The sequence below is a fragment of the Micrasema longulum genome, unplaced genomic scaffold (genome assembly GCF_059751315.1).
Source record: "Micrasema longulum isolate JH-2025_06_02 unplaced genomic scaffold, ASM5975131v1 h1tg000624l, whole genome shotgun sequence".
In the NCBI taxonomy this organism is placed as follows: Eukaryota; Metazoa; Arthropoda; class Insecta; order Trichoptera; family Brachycentridae; genus Micrasema; species Micrasema longulum.
Window position 1 is genome coordinate 40,954 of NW_028277820.1, and position 20,838 is coordinate 61,791.

Genomic DNA, 20,838 nt, shown 5'->3' on the forward strand with positions numbered 1-20,838 from the left:
CAATAGGTGAGTTATATTGAGCTACCGTTCGAGAATTTTGACAATAAAATATTGTAGATGTTCTGCTTAATCTAGGTGGTACATAGAATGAAATCAATTTCAGTAGATCAGGGGTATCAAACATTGGTTTTATTATTTTATATAAAGTCGTAAGATCGATCGATGTTCTTCGTTCTTGCAATTTAGTTTATATTATATACAATAAATCTTATGGTTACAGGCGATGGTGCCGGAGTGGGAAAAGGCAGAACGATAGCCGGAATAATATTTGAAAATTATCTGAAGGGAAGGAAGAGAGCCATCTGGGTATCCGTATCTAATGATCTCAAGTATGATGCAGAGAGAGATCTCAAAGACATAGGCGCCTCTAAAATAGATGTACATCCACTCAATAAGGTACATTATATTACTAAATTAAAAATACTTGATCCATGATCGCTCCTCGTGAAGTTGGCCAGGGTGATAAGTAGGAATCGTCTCCACTCGTTAGAAGTTTCGCACTATCTAGTTGAGCCTTATCTCGGCAAAATTAAAAAAAAAAAAATATTCTAAACAAAATAAATAAAACAATTTTGTTTTTAACCACTAAATTTTTTCCACCGACCGGTTTCAAAGCTAAAAACCTAGTGCTAAAAAAAATTGTGGTTAAAACAAAGTCGTTTTATTTATTTTATTATAATGAATAACCACAAAGTTAGTGCTTCAAATATAAAATTTATATTTAAAAAAAAAAAAACAAATGCTGTTTGTAAACATTCAAAAACAAACTTTTTTTATACACAAAAAAACAACATCTTTCCATCTTGTTTGCAAATGCATTCTCCTCGAATGCAACCCTGGTAGATCGATGAATAAAACATTTATGCTCCTAACTTCTTTTTTACATATTCGATTGAAGATTTTAATATCTACAAACATGCATAGCGCAAAGATCTATATTTATCTGAAAACCGCACGTAAATCGGTTAAGCGGTTTAGGAGGAGTACGGTGACATCACACACACGTACAGAGGAATTATATATATAAAGATAAAAAAGATACGGTTTAAGGACAGACCAGCGAAGTTTCGAAATAAAAATCATACATACTAAATTGTGGTACAAAATAAGTGTGTGTTTATGTGTATAGGTGTGTATATGGGAGTAAGTGTTCAGGTGTGTGTAAGTGTGAACATCAGTAAATAGCAAGTGGGACCTTATCGCAGCCAGAAAAAGTCAGTCTTAATTTATTTTTAAATAAATAAAGGGGCGTGTTAAATATATCAATAGATGAAAAAAAAACCTCATAGTTAGAGCAAGAACGATAGAGGAAAGAGTGTTGTGCATAGTTAGTCCTACAGACGGGCAGATGGAATAAAAGCTTATTTCTTGTCACGCGAAAGGGGACACTAAGATTAATTTTGGAGAGTAGATTAAAAGAGTCTACTTTATTATTTAATAATTTATATAAATAGCATAATTCAGATATAGTTCGTCTATTTTCAAGTTTGTTAATTTTTATTAATAATATTATAAAGCAGTCAGTGCCCTTGAGGTGATTTTCACAAAAATGGCGCTATATAAATTATCCAACTATATAACTATATATAAAGCCTAGTAGGGGAAGACCCGTGCTAAGGCAAACTAACATATACGTATATAATATGATAATAAATTAATAAAAAAAGAAATAAATAATATTTAAAAAAGTACTCAAAATATCTCTCATCTGTTTCAGTTTAAGTATGCTAAAATATCATCTGCGGTGAATGGAAATGTGAAGAAGGGAGTCGTGTTCTCCACCTACTCGGCCCTCATTGGGGAATCCCAATCTTCAATAGGGAAATATAAATCCAGACTGAAGCAACTGCTTCAGTGGTGTGGTGAAGACTTCGACGGATGTGTATCCTTAAATAATGTGTTTATTACTAGATGGACGTCTATTCTAAGGCCGGTGACAATTTGTCTTAATCAAAGATTTAAAGGGGGTACATGGGGACAGTGGCAGCGTGACCACGGGGTGACACCGTCCGCAGTGCAGCGCAGAAAAAATACTCTCACAATCACGAGCACGCGCGACAAGTGGGGTGAGCGCGGGGGGCGAGCGAATTCTTCATTCACCTATCCATATAAGACACAAATTTGTATATTTTGAAGCGCGATTGTAAGTAATTGTCGTATGTTAACACGCAGGAAATTGTTAATAAAGCTAATAACGTGAATATGTTCTTTGTTTGTTATGTTTTAGAAACCATTAAATATATCAATATCTGCCGGCATTTCTTGCCAAGTGGCAGTCCAGTAGACTACCCCGCAGGTTCTGAGATTCATTGTAAAATGGGACTATTCTTCCGTTCCGAATCTAGCGCTGTGTCTCAGATTCTTCCTAACTATTTGCGTTTCGGTGGCTTCGTGTGAAAGAGGCTTTTCAAAATTAAAGTTAATTAAATCGTATTTAAGATCATCTATGAGCCAAGCGCAGCTATCCGATCTCTGTTTTGTCAATTGAAAGGGAAAGAAAGGTCAACTTTGACCATGTTATTGAATATTTTAGTAAAATAAAGTCGCGTAAGCACGTTGAGTAAGTATTTGTTGTTTTATTTCAAAAGGTGCTCATTTGAAAACCACGCCAGGTGCCAATCCACGCTTCGTTGCCACTGCACGGAGAAAACGGGCTCGTTAAGAAGCAATAAAGTTGCTAGATAGCTTAGGTAAAATAACCAGTTTTGAGATAATTACTGAAATTATTTCTTTGTATTAGTTAGTGATTTGCAATCTGAAGAATAACAATATTGCGCTAAAATTAAGACATCACATTACCCGCACAGAAAAATGTACACCCGATTATGACCTCCGTTAATTTACTTTTTAAGATATCAGCGATTAATTGTGTTTTAAAATTAATTTAACTTTGTATTGGTATGGTTAAAATGCTATTTCTTAACGTCCACGAAAAACACCGATATTCTACCTTGACCAAATAAAATACAGATTGTTTTTGACGAGTGCCACAAAGCTAAGAACTTATGCCCTGTGGGGTCTTCCAAGCCCACCAAGACCGGCCTCACAGCCTTGGAGCTCCAGAAGAGGCTCCCCAATGCCAGAGTCGTTTACGCATCAGCCACAGGGGCGTCGGAGCCCAGAAACATGGCGTACATGGTCAGGCTCGGCATGTGGGGGGAGGGCACTCCTTTCCCTACATTCAATGACTTCATATCTGCGGTAGAAAAGAGGTTAGTAATAATAAATATAATATCTTTATTTGCTTTAAAAAAGGTCACATTTACATAATATATACACATATTACATTTTTTCATATTTATCTGTTACTTTAAATAATATAATAAACTATGTTTTTCCATGTTTGTTTTTATACATTCTATCTCCGTAGATAAACCCTTTCCAAGATAGATACAAGTTGTATGATGTGTGGGGTATAGGCAGGGTATGACACTCATAAACAGCACTTCAAGAGGTGACATCAAAGCGATCCACTCTTTTGAGAGTTCTCAAGTGCTCAAATATTTTTATATAGTCTATAATGTTAAATTTTATTTATCATTGTAAAACTAAAATATGCCATTGACCGCTAGAGTCACCTTGGTGTTTTGTAATATAGGTCCTTATTGTAAATGCAATGAGGAAATTCAGTGTTTTTTTTAATTTTTTTTTTTAATATTTGTTATCAAACTAAGCTAAAAATATTTTTATCTATTATTTTATCAGCGCTTTAATTTTTTCAAGTTTTGTAATTACTCCGCCAGTGACGTAACCAATCTTAGTCAGTGAGTTCTGCTGATTGGTGAGTTGGCTTCCCGGAAATCTATCACAACACCATCATTGGCTGATTCGGAAGAACTTGTGATGTAATTCAAAGTAGTTCATTTTTATTAACTTTTTCACACTATTTTGAGATACTTTAGATAACAAGCTACAGAAAGTGGCTTGGTGGGATTTTAGTTTTACTAAAAATATAACAAGTGAATTTTTTTTTTAAATTGTAAAAATGTATAATTATACTATTAAAATAAATAAAATTAATTAAATTTGCCGTACAATTAAATGTTCCATTTTTTACCGCTTGTAAAAAATCATTTTTTGTATCCAATTTCCTGGAGCACTGAATTTCTTCATTCATTTGAAATATTAATGATTTCACTTTAAGATGAGTGTGTAGTTTTTTGTCTCTCAACATTTATGTAAATTTTCCCGCAACTCTTCTTCTTTTTAGTCCTTCGCTCTTGTCAGAGTTGACAGGAGGGAGGCATGTCATTAGGGTCCGCCTCCACCAGTTTCTGTCACCAAGTCTATCCGTCTTGTAGGACTTCTTCCGCAAAATCAACTTCCAGCTACTTGTTCGTGCACCGCCAATTTTTCCATGTATCCGAATCTTCGCCTCGTAATGCGGCAAAAGTATCTGAGAACACAGATATGCATAATGGAAGAAAGACGCTGTTCAATACCCAATTCTCGGATTATAGAAACATTAGTCCTATGGGATGTTCATGGTATCCGCAGCATTCTAGCCAACTTAACATTTCACACTTTTTTAGTTCTGTAAATAAAATAGCCTTTCTTCAATACGTCTGCATAGCTGTTGAGCAACAGTATAGTGCTGAAGCTTTATTATGCAATTTGTTTATTCAAAATATCCGGTTGACTTGACGTATTCTGTTCAAGAAAAGTCAGCGGAGTATTTTACAAGCATTTGAGTCAAATGTTTATTTTTCCTACCACAAGCGTCAAAATTTTTATACTATTGTTTTGAAACAAATTGTTTCATGTATCGTAGAATTCTTCATTGTTTTGTTCAAAATGACAAAAATCTCGTCAAAAAAGTATTTTTAAATTAGTAATTTTTATGATCCTTATGAACTCTCTAATAATTTAATCTCTCTAATCTCTATAAATAATTTCAGAGGCGTTGGTGCTATGGAGATCGTGGCCATGGACATGAAGCTCAGAGGAATGTACATCGCCCGACAGTTATCATTTCACGGAGTGGCTTTTAAAATTGAAGAAGTGCCTCTTACTAAGGAATTCAAAGAGACATACGATAGATCTGTTGCTTTGGTAAGTGTTCCTATATTCATCGGGAATTTGTTTTAAATTTTCATGTATCTTTTATACTTGTAATAATAAAAATACGTAGATAGTTTTATTCCACTTTTATTTATAAATTTTTACCAGCGACCGAGTTTCGTCGTGACCGACATCGTCAGACTGGTGGGAGACTAAACTAATTCCTATGTTATATACGAGTGCAAGCAGGGGTTGTAAATCATGATTTTATATAATTATGGAAATAAAAGAGTTTAAATTAAATATTTTTTAAATATTAATAAGAGAGTAAAAATTAAGTATTTTTTATACTAAGTATTTAATAAATAATATGCTTAATTTATGCAATTCTTACCTGATATACAAAGCTTCTAAGTCTTTAAAAAAAATATTCATACTTTCTAGAATAGCGTACTTAGTGTTGGTTTAAAGTATAGTTTATAATATAGAGCATAGTCAACTGAAAACAAACAAAAAAAAATATTTGCTTATATTCGATGAATTACATATGCATACATTGCACTGAACAAAAAATCGGCTCATATTATTTATTGGTCTTTTTTACTATCGTGTATTCTCTTTTATTAATTGATTAGAATAATCTGAAGTCATTATATTTGTATATGATGTGGATGGATAAATAATAATCAAATTTGTCGAGGTTTTTAAATGAATTGTGTTTTCTAGGCTACCTACCTGTTAATTGTTATTTTTATTAAATTATTTGCAGTGGGTCGAAGCTATGCAAAAATTCACAGAAGCTGCAGAACTAATAGACGCGGAGAACAGAATGAAAAAAACCATGTGGGGACAGTTCTGGTCGGCTCATCAGCGATTCTTTAAGTACCTCTGCATCGCTTCAAAGGTAACATAATGGCTTCTCTTTCTCAAAAGTGACACATTTCTCGGATGTAGTGAGGAAACATTTGTTGACATTTTAGTTTATGGTTTTCCCCATACATTTATTCACTTTTATAACGAGCTATTTTTTGGACATACCGAACAAAAATATTGTCAACAATTGGGCAAAAACTCTTCAATCATGAAAAATATTGTTTTTGAAATAAGAACTTAAGTAATAAAATCCAAATAGGTGGCTAACGTAAAGGACTGATGCTGAAGGGCACTAGGATCAGATTACATCCTTGTTTTGGGGATTTTTACTATGTTTTTTCATATTTATTCATGTTCTATGTTCAATGCATAATGAACGCGACGAATGGGTGATGTCTACTAATAAGTAATAAGAAAAAGTGGCAATTATTCGTGAAATACGGCGCGAAAAATGTTGTAGTGGGTAATGTAATAACGCATAAATTATTATGAAAATAAAACTTTGTTATTAGTGTTACACAATTTTTATTCCTTTACAAGAACACTACTACAGTTTCGGGAGAGAACTCCTTCCATTGACGGATGATATAAAACTAATAAAGTAAACACAGAACATTGTTCACAATGTCATAGAATTTAAACAAATTAATCAGTGAAACTTAAAGCAAGGGGGTTTATTCCACTTATCTAAGGTGTTAGCATATATATGGATAGTTATCTAAAGTACAGATATGAAAACATGATCAATGAGGGAAAGAACGTTAAGTAGAATTTATTTCTTAAAATTTAGCACATAAGTAGAAGTTACAATAATTAAGCCTAAGATTCAATATTAAATCTGTAATATGATTGTTAACGAATAAAAATTGTGTAAAACAAAGTTTTATTTTCATAATAATTTACAATGAAGTGTTACAAAGTGAATGTCAATTCAATTAATAATAAAATAATGCATATCTCAAAAAAGATGTATACATATTCATTGAAATACAGCTTAAGTCAGTTGGTGGTCAGTAGCACAGTAGTTTACTTGTTTTTTTTTAAATAGATAAAACAATTAAAAATCATGTATACCTTAAAAACAAAATATTTGGTTAAAAAAAAAACCACTAATGTTTCATACAAAATTACTGATTTATGAAGTTTGTGTTGTCTCCTGTAAAGGATCATTTATACCCGTATGCAGGGACAAACCTTAAGGTGAGGAAAGTACATTCTATTGTCTTCACCTTCGGGTTATTCTCTGTATTTGAAATTAGAATGTACTTTCCTCGCCTTAAGTTTTGTCTCTGCATACGGATATTAGTGACTTATATTGTATTCAAATTAAGGCAACGAAATGCATAGATTTTTCATAGTATTTCCTATCTTCTTTAGGGGTTAGTGAAATTAGATTTGATTGTCGCTTGCAGGTAAATCACGCAGTGGTAGTGGCGCGAGAGGCTGTGAAGTGTGGCAAGTGTGTAGTCATCGGTCTACAGAGCACAGGAGAGGCACGTACTCTGGAGCAGTTGGAGAGGGATGATGGGGAACTCAATGATTTCGTATCAACAGCCAAGTTAGTTTATTCTTTTTTTAATTACAAAAATTTATCCACTTTATCGGGCTATTGGTAAAAGGAATATCTTCCAGCCAACCAAAAAAGAGACTGGTCAAAAAAAAATGTCATAATAAAAAAAAAATATTTATAAAAACATTTGTTTTGTGCTAAGGGAAATTGGACATAAAAAATGTTTTTTTTCTCGCAGTAAAAATTGGAGCATTTAGTTGTTGGGCCAAGTTTCTAACTTCTTTGAAACATCGTAATAATAATAATAATTATGGATAACTTATATAGCGCCATTTTCGTAATATAATACCTCAAGGGCGCTTTACAAAGTGATTATATAAATATATAAATGTAATTTTAACTTTTTAATTTAAGAAAAATAATTTACTTTGTCACCACATGCTAAGAATTTATTCAAATGATTTAGAGAACAAGTGGGTTTTAAGTTTCTTCCGAAACATCACTTCACTCTCACAGTTTCGGACTTCTGCTGGGAGAGCATTCCATGCCGTCGGTTGTTATGTTTTTGTGGCAACCGACAACAGATTTTCGGTTTCCGGAGTTGCCACGTTTTTTGACATTTAGCGGGTACAGATAATTTGTTTTTATGGTATGGGGTTCTACTTTTAAATGTCATAAAAATTCACTGACTTGAACTCCTGACATCTTGGGTGGTGTAATTTTGATGTTTCAGTGGGCATTTTCAAAATTAAAAAACTTTAAAAAATCGTAGTTATGATAATAAGATACATAATTTTATGACTTAGTTTGATAGTCCAATAACAAATTGATATTTTAAAAAACTCACTGAACATCATTTAAAGGACTGATACAGCTTGTATGGCTGTGTTGGTTTCAATAAATAAATAAAATAAGAGTAAGTTTAAAGTGTAACCAGTTGGTTAATTTTTTTATTTGATAGTTGATTACAACAAACATCCGCAAATAAATTACACAACTAATTTGAATGTGTTCCTAAATAAAATGATTGATTTCCAGGGGCGTAATGCAGACACTGGTAGAAAAACATTTCCCAGCTCCAGATCGGAATCGGATACACCGATTGTTAGGTCTGGAGCCTCCCAAGAAGGCCAGTTCTACCGTTCCCGCCATAGAAAAGCCCAAGAATGGAAAGCATACTGTGCCGAAGAGGAAAGCACGTGAGTTGCCTTTGAAAAAATCTGATTTAAATATGATGTCTGTTATTTGTTCTTCTAACTGCATTGTAGTGCCAAGTTAAGAAGATCTTTACCTCTGTTTTTCTACTACACTTATAATTCTTTCGTTGGAACAATTGGCTTCATTCCAACAGAAATAATAACTGATTATTGAATTGTTAATTCTATGCGGATAGTTAGGTTAATATCTAAGGTATATAGGATGGAAATCTTAAATCAAAATGTCTTTGTCATACTCCGTGCTTCTGTAACAGATATTTTATTAAAAATTCCTTTCATAATCTCTCATAAAAGAAAATAAATAATACTTTAATGGTACAATGTTTTGAGTATGTCTAAATGCTTTCAGACTGGCTGGATTTTCTCCCTAAGGAGTTGTTCATATTTAAATTTGTTGCAACAGAGAGGGAAATAAACCAGCCAACGACAGGTCATAAGCCCTGTAAATACCTAGATTCCCATATTCCCTTCTCAAAAATGTTTTCCCTCTCTGTTGCAACAAATTTAAATATGAACAACTCCTTAGGGAGAAAATCCAGCCAGTCTGTAAGCATTTGGACATACTCAAAACATTGTACCATTAAAGTATTATTTATTTTCTTTTATGAGAGATTATGAAAGGATTTTTTATTAAATGCATTAAAACCACTGCAAAGTAATTACATTTTCTCTGTGATTCAATCAGACTTTGGGAATATTTTAAAATACCCAAGCCGCCTTTCTCCATACAAATTTATATTGCAAGTTTTTACTTACAGCGCGCCATGGTGTTTGAAAATAATTTTTTTTTTAAAAAAAAAAAAGAAATATTTGCGTTCTTATGATTTACCCAAATATTTAATTTTGAGAGCCATTTTCAACGAGTTGTAAATAACTCACTATTAGAAAATGGAATCAAGTTGGAGTATAGTGGGATTCGAACCACAGACCTTTGGTCCGTGAGTCCGAGACACTAGCCACAGGACCACAACCCGATCAATTCTATCAATGCATGCATTTATTTGTCAGTTACAACTTTGAGCTCTGTTTGAATTGTAAATATTTTAGACAATATTAGGCAGGATGTGTAACTAAATACTTAAAATATCTAGCGTCGGTGGCCGGCTAGTTTGTGTCTTGGCCCTTAAGGTAATTTATTTGATTATTGTAATTCCAGCCCCAGCCACTATGGCCAGCAGCCGGTCATCTGGCCGAGCTGTCAAGCGGCCGCGGCGGTACTCCTCGTCCTCGGGCTCCGAACGCTCCCCCTCCCCTCCCCCGCCTGTGGCCATCAGTGACTCCGACGAAGGCAACAACAGCACCCTGGAGATGGACGATGAGGAAAACGCTTCGGGAACGGACAGAAGTAGCGATTTCAATCCTTTCTACAGTGGCAGTGACAGCGATGATGGTAAGATTATTTTGCATCATTAAATAATAATATTAACCGGTCTCAGGACACGACTGTTTCATTGTCGATTTGTGGGACTACTAAATGCATATTCTTTACACAAAAATCACTTACTAACCAGCCACCTGTAATGGTTTGTAATCCAAATTTAATATTTTTAATAGAACGTGACATCTGTAATATACGCGTTGCCATGATTGACCCGAATCAATTATTATTTCAGGACTAGTATGATTTCACAGCCTTTGGATACTGATATTGTTTTTCAAGATTTCAGGCTCTGTTCACTGATGTTTTAAGCCTTTCCCGTCTGACGGGACTTGTGAGTCCTGCCAAGTTATCAGCCCCAGTGGCGTGCGTTCCATAAAGGCATATAAGCAGTGCCTACCCTACTAGAATTTCATTAAAATAATATCAAAAATATTAGTAACTATTTTTAAAATTTGAAAAACGCGCCCGAGATAATTCGGTTAAGTAATATATTGTACCGATCAGCGCGCCGCTATCGGCCTGGGTCGGGAGAAGCACGAACTACAAATGCCTTTTTCTTCCATATGAACATAACGCGATGCGGAAACGATATGTGTGTGGGTTTTATTTCTTTTGTAATTACGCGTGTATGTAAGCTAGTAGGCTGTGCTTTTTGAACGTTGGTAGGTACATTGTTTTAGAAAGAACAAACAAATACATTACTAACATCTAGCGTTTTTTTCAATTATTATTTAATAAAAGACAGTCATGTCGAATAAATAACCTCAAATTGGTATCTGATTTAAAATTATACCATCGAGAGTATTTTTGTTTCGCGTTCATTTAAAAAAAAAAGGTAATTTTTTGGAAATTATTGATTTGCTAGCTAAATATGTCGGTATCTTGGAAAATCACTTGCAATTATCTAGTAGTGCATTTACTAGAATATCAAATAGAGCCCAAAATGATTTAATTTCGAGTGTAGCAACCGTAATAAATGAAGATATAAAAATATTTAAAAGAAGGATTTCGTAGCAATATATTAAATAAATTATATTAAAAATAAGAAATTTATCATATAAATTTAGCATTTATTTGGATATTTGATGTAGCTTAGGTAATTTCTATATTAACTACCTACAGCATAGTGATTCAAACTAATGTGACTAGTGAAGGAAACTGTTTGGTAAGATTGATTAGGTACTTATACTATATAAAATGTACTTTTTTTTTTACTGCCTACCCTAGTTGAAATCTCTGTGTACGCAACTGATCAGCCCTATATCTAAGTTAGCATTTTTTAACCTTTTCTGCCTGATGGGACTTATAGGTTAACTTACACACCTAGCGGCAAAATAAAGAAGCTGTTTTTTGTGTTCATTTTAAAAATGGCGGCATTCATACAAATACGAACCGTTCGCCTAGGGAACAGAGGCATACATCAGCCTATTTTTGAGAAGAAAAGAGGTCGATGTAAAATGTTTACTTTAAAAAATAGAGTCGAGGCCATACTCTGTGTTCACATTGTAAAGTGTGCCTGTGTTGCAATAATAGGAAGAATTGCATGAATAAATATCATAATATTGCTTATTTTTTTATGTACTTGCTGCCTGAAGGGACCTGTGAGTCCCACTCTCATAAAACATTAATAAAATATATACAAAAAAAAGAAAATATTGTTGTCTTAATTGGCCCCTAACTAAACCTTATTAATTAACAAAACTCATGGAACTAAGTTTTTTTGATAACTTGGGCTGGAAAGGGTTAATAAAATAACATAATTTAGATGTAATATTTTTATTACGGTTTTTTTTTTTTTTCCATTTATTTATTATGTTTATGCATACATTATAACTAGGAACACAATAAATGAATGCCTCGACACGGGTTGTGCCCAGTAAGGTGTACATAACAAAAAAACATGTAAAATAAATAAATAATGCTTAAAAATTTTCAGATCCATGGGTAGGAAGAAAGAAAAAGCAAACGACAATAGAAAAGAAGAAACCTAAAAAAGTGACCCCACCAAAGAAAAAACCCACTTCAACACAGGACAAGATCCAAGAGCTGATACAGAGGAAGAGCAATGACGCGGCTGTCGTGCACGGTGTGGGTGGGATGGGCGTGGGAACCAACGGGCTGCACCTCGGGCCGCCGCGCGACGCCATCGAGCGCGCCTGCACCATGAAGGAGCAGCTGCTGGAGGCCATCGAGCGTCTCGGGGAGCGGCTGCCCGCCAACACCCTGGACCAGCTCATCGACGAGCTGGGCGGGCCCGAGAATGTTGCGGAGGTGAGTGAATCTTTATTTACTAGAACCAGTGATGAGGATGTTTAGTGGTTTTTAATTTTTTTTTCATCAATAGACGATCGCAATGTTTTAGTAATTTTGAAAATCCCCACTAAAACATCGAAATCACACCGCCCGCAACGTCACAAGTTCTGGTCAGTGAGTGATCAAAACACACATCTGAATGGTAAAACATAACTGACAAGAAGCAAAGAAAACATGGGTTTAACTGTCGTTCGCTGTATAAACCACTAACCTGCGGGCATTCTACGACATTGTTTGACATGATCGGATTACTTTGTAGGAATGACAGTTTTATTTTTTATTTTTCTGACATTTAAAAGTTGACCTATGTTCAGTTATAATTTTTACCCCAAACACGCTAAATGTAAAAAAAACTGCTACCCCGGGAACCAGAATATTTTGCCAGTTGCAATCATGATCGCCCATGGTTGCCACAAAAACACTATAATTTATTGGCTACTGCAAACACAAGGTCACACAAACCCGCGACATTGCGAAGCAGTCCATTTTTTTAATGTTTTTACACATTTTTGAGAAACTCTGCTGTACAATTAAATGCTCTATTTTTACCACGTGTATGAAAACATTTTTTATAAATAATTTCTTGTAGCACTGAACTATCTCATTGAAAAAGTGAACAAGTTAAATATAAATGTTTTACTTCTTTTTCAATAATTAATGTGAATAATATGTGGTTTTTATAAATATTAAAAACAACTAGGTGTTAATTAAAAACAACTGGCTTAGGCCGTATACATAATAAATAAATATTAAAAAATAAATGATGTACATTTCATTAAGTACTGAGGATTGCAAAAGATACGATAATTAAAAATCCAACAGTAAGGGTGGGATTATAGTTCCATCCGATAGAGCTTGATAAAGATTTATATTATTTTTGTGTTCAGATGACGGGTAGGAAAGGACGAGTTATTCAGACTGAAGATGGACAGATCATGTACGAGAGTCGATCTGAGGCTGATGTTCCACTGGAGACCCTCAACCTTACGGAGAAAAAGAGGTTCATGGACGGAGACAAGGATGTGGCTATCATTTCTGAAGCAGCTAGCAGTGGTATCTCCCTACAGAGCGATCGAAGGTATAAACTCGGACATGTATAAAAATACATCATTAAAAACCTATAACTTTTAAAGAAATCACTAACAAAAATATGAAAAGATGGATCATGGAAATAGGTAGAAATGAAATGGATGGTCATTGGGCAAACTCAATTTTACAAACTCCCGCAGCATCATTTTTTAACAAGTTCTGTGTATTGTTTTTGGTAAACTTATATTACAAAAAGTTTCCTCAACACATGCAATTTCTTAGTTTATGTAATCTTAACGTATTTGTTGATTCCACTGTGGTCAACCAATACCGATTTTATTATTATTATTATTAAGTTTTAAGCAAGCAGCTATTTTATTGAATAGTAGTTGGTGGGTTTTTTATCCAAAACAGATATAGCCGTGAAGTCATTGAGACCAGCTCTTGTAAAACTGCTTCAGTGAGTTTAAGTTAAGTCTGTTATTCTCCACCCTGAGACGGCAAATTTGGGCAACTGTTGACTTTAATACATATCAAGTCACCCCTTTCTTATCGTACCTGCAGCGTTGTGAGACCCTAAATCTCCAGTCTGCTCATAAGGAAGTCGTTTCAGGCTTGGCGATAGCTCTGTGGCTCACCTCTGGACTCTTTCTGGGAAATGGAGATTCCATATCTGAAACAAAATGCTTAAGACACTTTTTGTTATTTTCAACTGTGAATAGCTATAAATGATCGTGTAATTATTGGATGTGTCTCCAACGACAGCAAAACCAGACAAATATTTTATTATTGTTTGTTGAATTAATAATATATATTTTTTTTTTTACAGAGTGAGAAATCAAAGGAGAAGGGTACACATTACACTAGAATTACCTTGGTCCGCTGACAGAGCTGTACAACAGTTTGGTAAATATTTTCTATTATAGTTTTATATACTCCACGACCAACTAACTACGTAGTAGGAGAAGTCACCATTTTGATAATAAATTGTATGGAATGGCCACTGTTACTATATTTTTCTCATGAAATGCACTTTCAATAAAAATCTTTAAAACGCCGTAGAGAAAAATTGTACATTTTTACACATTTTCTTTTCAGTAACAGAAGTTAGGTTCTTGATGAATGATCAACTAAACATGTGTTGTTTTACAGGTCGAACCCACAGATCTAACCAGGTGAACGCTCCCGAATACATGTTCCTCATATCCGACCTTGCTGGAGAGAGGAGGTTCGCCTCTACTGTTGCCAAGCGACTCGAGTCACTCGGTGCCCTCACCCACGGTGACAGGAGAGCCACGGAGACCAGAGATCTCTCGCAGTTTAATATTGGTAAGGATTAATCTTCAGTGAAAAAAACTGATATACAGTAATGCCCACATTTAATATGTAAAAACTACCTTAAGTTATCGCATAGTTCCATTTATGCTCCACAATGCATATTATGGTATCTACAAATTCTCTCAAGGTTCTTTTAGAACATAACGAGTCAGCTTAGTGAGTTTTTCTGGGTTGTTTGCACTCTTTTTTACTCTCTTTTGACGTTTCGGATCACATTACAACTACATAACATTACATATTATATTGACACAAATAATTTCAACCCTGAGTTAATGCGATTTGAAACGTCGGAAAAGAGGGCGAACAACACGTCATAATAATCCATAAAAACTCATTGTGCATCTGAAGGACTGTGAAAATCTAGGAAATTTATGTCAGGTTTGTGTTGGAAGCATATTGTGAAGGTTTCGTAATCAGTCTAATCAAGGAGGTGAGCTGATGATCATATTGAAAAAACTTGTTAACACACTGAGATATTTGATCTATGTTCTCAAACAAGGTATGTTCATCACTATGGCAAAATGCTTTTTCATTTTCTTGCAGTCTTCTCTTATGGAATAATTGGATGGGGTGGAGCCTATAATAATCAAATCAAGCCTTTAGAAACCGTTCAAAAACAAATTATTGAAATTATATTTCATGTAAAAAAAACTTTTTTCTTAAATTCGGGTTGTGGTCCTGTGGCTAGTGTCTCGGACTCACGGACCAAAGGTCTGCGGTTCGAATCTCACTCTACCCCAACTTGATTCCATTTTCTAATAGCGAGTTATTTGCAACTCGTTGAAAATGGCCCTCAAAATTAAATATTTGGGTAAATCATAAGAACGCTAATATTTTTTTTTCTTAAAAAAAAAAAAAATATAATTTCACTGTGAAAAAATATTTTTTTTCTTTAGTTTTAGCCTACTTAATGTTGTTGCTTAAAGATGAAATATTTCATTGTCCCTGGACTAGCACCTGAAGCATAAGACTGACATTCCTTACCTTCATATACATTACATTAACAATACAGTGCCCTATGCTCCATCTGGTGCGGATAATGGTTTGACAATAATAATGTATTTGTCACCCTTCTGCGCACTTTTCCTGACGGATGTTGTGTGATTTTTCATAGATAACAAATACGGCCGCAGTGCTCTGGAGGCGACCATGAAAACCATAATGAAGTACGAGCCGCCGCTGGTGCCGCCCCCGCAAGACTACAGGGGGGACTTCTTCCAGGACGTGGCCAGCGCCCTCGTGGGGGTGGGCATCATCGTCAACAGCGAGGCCATGCCAGGGGTGCTGTCGCTAGATAAGGTGAGAACACTATGTGAATGCGACTCGGGACATATCACGGTTGAACTGTGTCCAAAGGTATTGATACAAATTGACATGTCAAATGTCGGAATAAACATGTGAAAATATGAATGTTTAGGAAGACAGAGTGATATGGCGTTCTATCCTTTCTGCCTACTTCTACGGAGAAACGGCATTTGTGTTTGCTTTGATTTGTTTGTTTTAAATGCCTCGATGCCCAAAATTTCCTGACTTCGTCAAACCATGTCATCGAAAGGGTCGAGAGTTTCAAATACCTGGGAGTATATGTTACGGAAAATGACAGCTTTCAAAAGAACTAGGAGTGCGGCTAGGAATAGCAGGCGCCACATTCAACAGTATGAAGGCTGTCTGGAGATCGGATATTTACTCATTGAAAACCAAATGCTGCCTACATAACGCCTGCATAACATCAATGCTCCTCTACGGATGCAAATCGTGGCACCTCACTAGGGCCCGAAACAGCAAAATTCTGAGTTTTAAGATTAGGTGTCTCAGAAGAATCTTAGGTGTGTGGTGATTTGACTTCGTAAGGAATGAAGCAATAAGAGGACGGACGCAGCAAACTCCGGTGACAACTGTCACTAAGCAGAGGCGATACAGTCGGCTTGGCTATGTCCTGCGGATGCCTCCCGAGAGCCTTAACCACACTTGCCTACTTTACAAGGTATCAGGTTCTCGATGTCCTGGACGTCCACTGCTGACTGTTTGTCGGCAGTTCGTGTCAGAACTACGGGATTCGAACCTGACTTGGGAGGATTCACAGGAGCTGGCAGCTGACAGAGATGCTTGAAGGATCTCTGTGGACACCATATGCTCCAACTAGGGAGCGGACATGGAATGATGATGATTGTTTAAATATGTAAAAGAAATACGAATATAAGCCAGCTTATCTTCCCATAGGACTACAACAACATGTCGAAATTCCTGAATCGCATACTGGGCATGCCGGTGGAGCTCCAGAACCGTCTGTTCAAGTACTTCACGGACACGCTGCAAGCCATCATCGCTTCGGCGCGAAGGTCCGGGCGCTTCGACCTCGGCATTCTGGACTTGGGGGCGCACGGGGAGAGCGTGAGGCGCGTCAAACGGGTTCGCTTCATGAGGAAGCACGCCACGGGTGTCGCACCCACTGAGCTGCACCTCGTACACGTAGAGGTAAGAAGATATTCTCCAGTAGTATCCATTCACCGTAAGATCACAATAATTTAACATTATTTTTCTCAAGCCTGGGTGTTCGATGCCATGATTCATCACTCTGATTGGGCCCCTTACTGTGGTGCAAAAAGTGTGTTTAGAACCCTGAATTTTCAGAAGAAATGTGCATTCACCTTTACATGAAATTTGCTTCCAAACTTTGATGCCCGATGTCCACCACCAGAAGGACAATAACTGACCTCACGGGAACTTTTTTTGACTGGGAATTAAATTGACAAATCGGTAATTTCAGCGCGGCATGAGCTGGCAGGACGCTCTGGACAAGTGGTCGGGGCTGATAGGGGCCAAGGAGGGATTCTACCTCTCGCACCAGGTCCGCAACGGGAAGCAGACCGCCATGCTGGCTGTTGGACTGGAGGCACCTCACAAGGGGGAGAAGGTCTCCAAGAAGGACCAGATGTACCACATCTACAGGTCAGAATTGCCCTTTTGGTTTATTTGCCTATACTAACTGTCAATTTTATTACATTTGTCACATTGGCGGGTTTATTTGAATATTGTAGGTTTATATTATCTCTTTAATTTCTCAAGATGATGATTTTAGAGATTTGTAATTTTACAATTTACCTGTGTTTATTGATCATGTTGTTAGGCAGAATAATTTAAGATTTTTATTAACACATTCGCGGACACTTTTTTCTCATACGATCCACTCAGCAGGCCCTTTTTTTATCATAGGATCCACTCGTATGGACACATAACTTTTTTATTTTTGGAATATTTCACTTCCTACTATAGTTGAAAATTTGAAGTAAATTTTATTTAATTAAATAAATAAAAACAACTTTGTTTTTAACCACTTATTTTTGACTTAACTAATGCCCTAGTATACCTTGATAAAGAAGCTTTTATAGCTTTGAAACCGCTCGGTAGAAAAAAATTGTGGCTAAAAACAAAGTTGTTTTTATTTCAGTTCCAGTGCTGCAGAGCAGCGTTTATTTTATAATTAAAAAAAAATACTTACAAGAATTTGTTACCAACTAAGTCTAAAGACTTTTCGGTGGGACACATTTTTTTTTTATGACAGGTTTATATTACATTTATTTTATTTATATTTTACAAATTTATTTATAAACAGGCACTATAAAGTATCTAGAAGATATTTCTTCAGCTCTTTTTTTTTCATTTGAAGATCTTTCATATCAATGATGGTTTATGGGAGATCATTGAACAATCTTGGAACAACGCAATTTAATGTTCGCTCTCCGAAGTAATTTGTAATTCGGGGAACAAACAGGGAGCCCTTAGTTTTTAATCTAGTGTTGTGAGTGTGGGAAACTCTTTTTTTATATTCAGGATCAACAAAGTGATCTACAATCAATTTGTAGTCACAAAGTTGTTTTGCCGGCAGGACACTACAGAATTTAAAATATATACATTTATTTTACTATAATGAATAATCACAACGTTACTGCTTCAAACATAAAATGTGTAAATCTTATTTGACTAATGTACTGAGACACTCGTTGCCGACTGTTTTTTATAGACACAATATTTTTTTTAATTTTTTTATTATTATTATTATTAATTTTAAGTGAGCAGCTTAAAGCTGATATGCTTAAATCTATTTAAACGAAAGTTAGTTGTTGGCGCACTTAAACTTTTCCGAAAACAAATCTAGTCCATTTTTGAACCCATTGAGACTACACATTGAGATCAGCTCTTGTGGCAGCTTATTCCAACCATCAACAGCTCTATTGCTCAGAAAATGCTTCCGGGGATTTAGATTGAATCTCGTTTTCTCCAGCCTAAGACTGTGGCCTCGAAGACGAGCATCTTGTTTAAGCTCGAACATGGGATCCAAATTTGGGCAGCTATAGTGACTGTTGAGTATCTTGTATGTCTCTATCAGGTCACCCCTTTCTATCTCCTCTATTATTCGTTATAGCCCCCTATTCACTAACAATATCTTTAGGACCGACGGTTATAGCTGGCATAACCTCGAACGTGTTAAGATTTGTAATTTTTCAATTGACCTGTGTGTGTATTTTGTTGAGCATGTTGTACGCCACAATTACATCAAATACTTATTTAACTATTTACTGGACTATATTATGTGACTATTGCAAGTAATTGCTATATATAATGAACCTTTCCCCCACTAAGCATCCAAAAATTACACATCATCCGAACGGGGGGACCAAATGACTCCAGCTAATAAAATCAGGAGAATAAAACGTTGGAAGTGTTTATGATCGTGCAATAATTTATTCATGTTTTCGCGTACACATATTTTACTCATCTGTGTATTTTATTCTTTTTTGTTTGTTTGCCGAATGCTTATGTACATAAAGTGAAATTGACCAAATCGGTCTATGGAAGATTAAAATCCCCCCCTTCGGTACGGCTAGGTTAATAAAACACTTTGCTCTTATACCTCTTGTAACCGACCCGTTACAGGGGGGGGTGGCGGCTTCGTCTCCCCGGTTCCACTCAATCGGCCCACCTGGCGTAAATGAGCACCGTGAGAAAGCACTGACCGCTAAGTCAACCTCAGTAGCCCTGAAAAGGGCTTTCCAACGGGCCCTGTTGATGTAAAGAGGCGAGCGCAGTCTGGGCAGTCACGGCGGAAGCCAGCAGCGAAGCACGAAGTCCAGCGGAAAGCAGAGGGCGAGGAGGCGGAGAGTAAAACACAATACAACTGCCTTGAGCGAACTCACGTTTATTTTAAAGTGCACCCATTATAAGGCCCTCGCGGCGAACCGCCCGACGCCCGAGCGCGCGGCCGCCGCCGTGTACGCGAGCCACCGCCGGGGAGTGGGGGTACCGGCGACCACTCGCCCGGCCTCCCCCACTCACTCTGCCCGACGGACGGCCTCGTATGCCGCGCGGCGAGCAACATACAAGAATGAACAATGAATATACAATATAATAAACATACAAAATACATACATTCAACATAAAACTATCCAATATTTTATATGATACAAATAAATTCCTTTTCTAAGCTATATTTTGCCCTCGGTGTTTGTCAAGGCCGAATCCGAAAGTGAAACAACTCGTCTTTATTGGGGATTTGGCACTTGACTTTCTTACATACACCGAGGCCCCATACTTAGTTAAATCTTTATAAAATACATAATTAATTTACATTTATAAATCTTAATCATTTGCCCGCGCGTCCGGAACACCACTTCAGTTTATTTTGAAGCACTGCTAGTTTCGAAAAACACAGATCCTTCCATCTACTGATCTGTGCTTTCCAAAACTATTATTTCTTAAACTCAAGTGTTTTATTAATTATATATTTAATCATTTTATTCCAGAAAGTTAATGCAAATTCAATCAATAATACAATTGTTTTATTTTTACAGACCAAACACGGGTCTGCAGGTGCGAAACGAATCCCTCGCTGAGATAGAGAAGAAATACAAGAAGGCCTCATCCACAGAGGCTGAGCAGCCGTGGAGTGCACAGCACGCAGCCAGTGTGACAACGTGCTCACACGCGTACTGGCGCGCCAACTGTAGGAATGTTGCCATGGGACAAGACTGTGAGGTAAGGAATGAAGGAGTCCGAAAAGTAAATGCTTTTTTCCTTCAAATGAGGAAGTTTGCCCTTTCCCAAAATTGGATTTCAAAACTGTTTTTTTGGATTTTAAAACAATAGTTAACTTTTCATTCATTTCTGCCTTTTATTTT

The 20,838-nt window shown here is 36.1% G+C and overlaps 1 protein-coding gene across 3 annotated transcripts in view; it reads left to right on the forward strand.

Moving 5' to 3' along the window:
• sno (Protein strawberry notch) overlaps window positions 1-20,838 on the forward strand; it is a 41,750-nt gene that overhangs the window by 20,201 nt on the left and 711 nt on the right. For all 3 annotated transcript variants that reach the window (XM_088228984.1, XM_088228985.1, XM_088228986.1), the window contains 16 exons: window positions 221-396; window positions 1,718-1,882; window positions 2,971-3,212; window positions 4,899-5,052; window positions 5,771-5,905; window positions 7,287-7,432; window positions 8,423-8,583; window positions 9,758-9,991; window positions 11,919-12,253; window positions 13,183-13,373; window positions 14,154-14,230; window positions 14,477-14,653; window positions 15,777-15,961; window positions 16,883-17,137; window positions 17,430-17,611; window positions 20,512-20,695. In XM_088228984.1, the coding sequence (XP_088085110.1) occupies window positions 221-396; window positions 1,718-1,882; window positions 2,971-3,212; window positions 4,899-5,052; window positions 5,771-5,905; window positions 7,287-7,432; window positions 8,423-8,583; window positions 9,758-9,991; window positions 11,919-12,253; window positions 13,183-13,373; window positions 14,154-14,230; window positions 14,477-14,653; window positions 15,777-15,961; window positions 16,883-17,137; window positions 17,430-17,611; window positions 20,512-20,695 (2,999 nt within the window). The remainder of the gene's footprint in view (window positions 1-220; window positions 397-1,717; window positions 1,883-2,970; window positions 3,213-4,898; window positions 5,053-5,770; window positions 5,906-7,286; window positions 7,433-8,422; window positions 8,584-9,757; window positions 9,992-11,918; window positions 12,254-13,182; window positions 13,374-14,153; window positions 14,231-14,476; window positions 14,654-15,776; window positions 15,962-16,882; window positions 17,138-17,429; window positions 17,612-20,511; window positions 20,696-20,838) is intronic.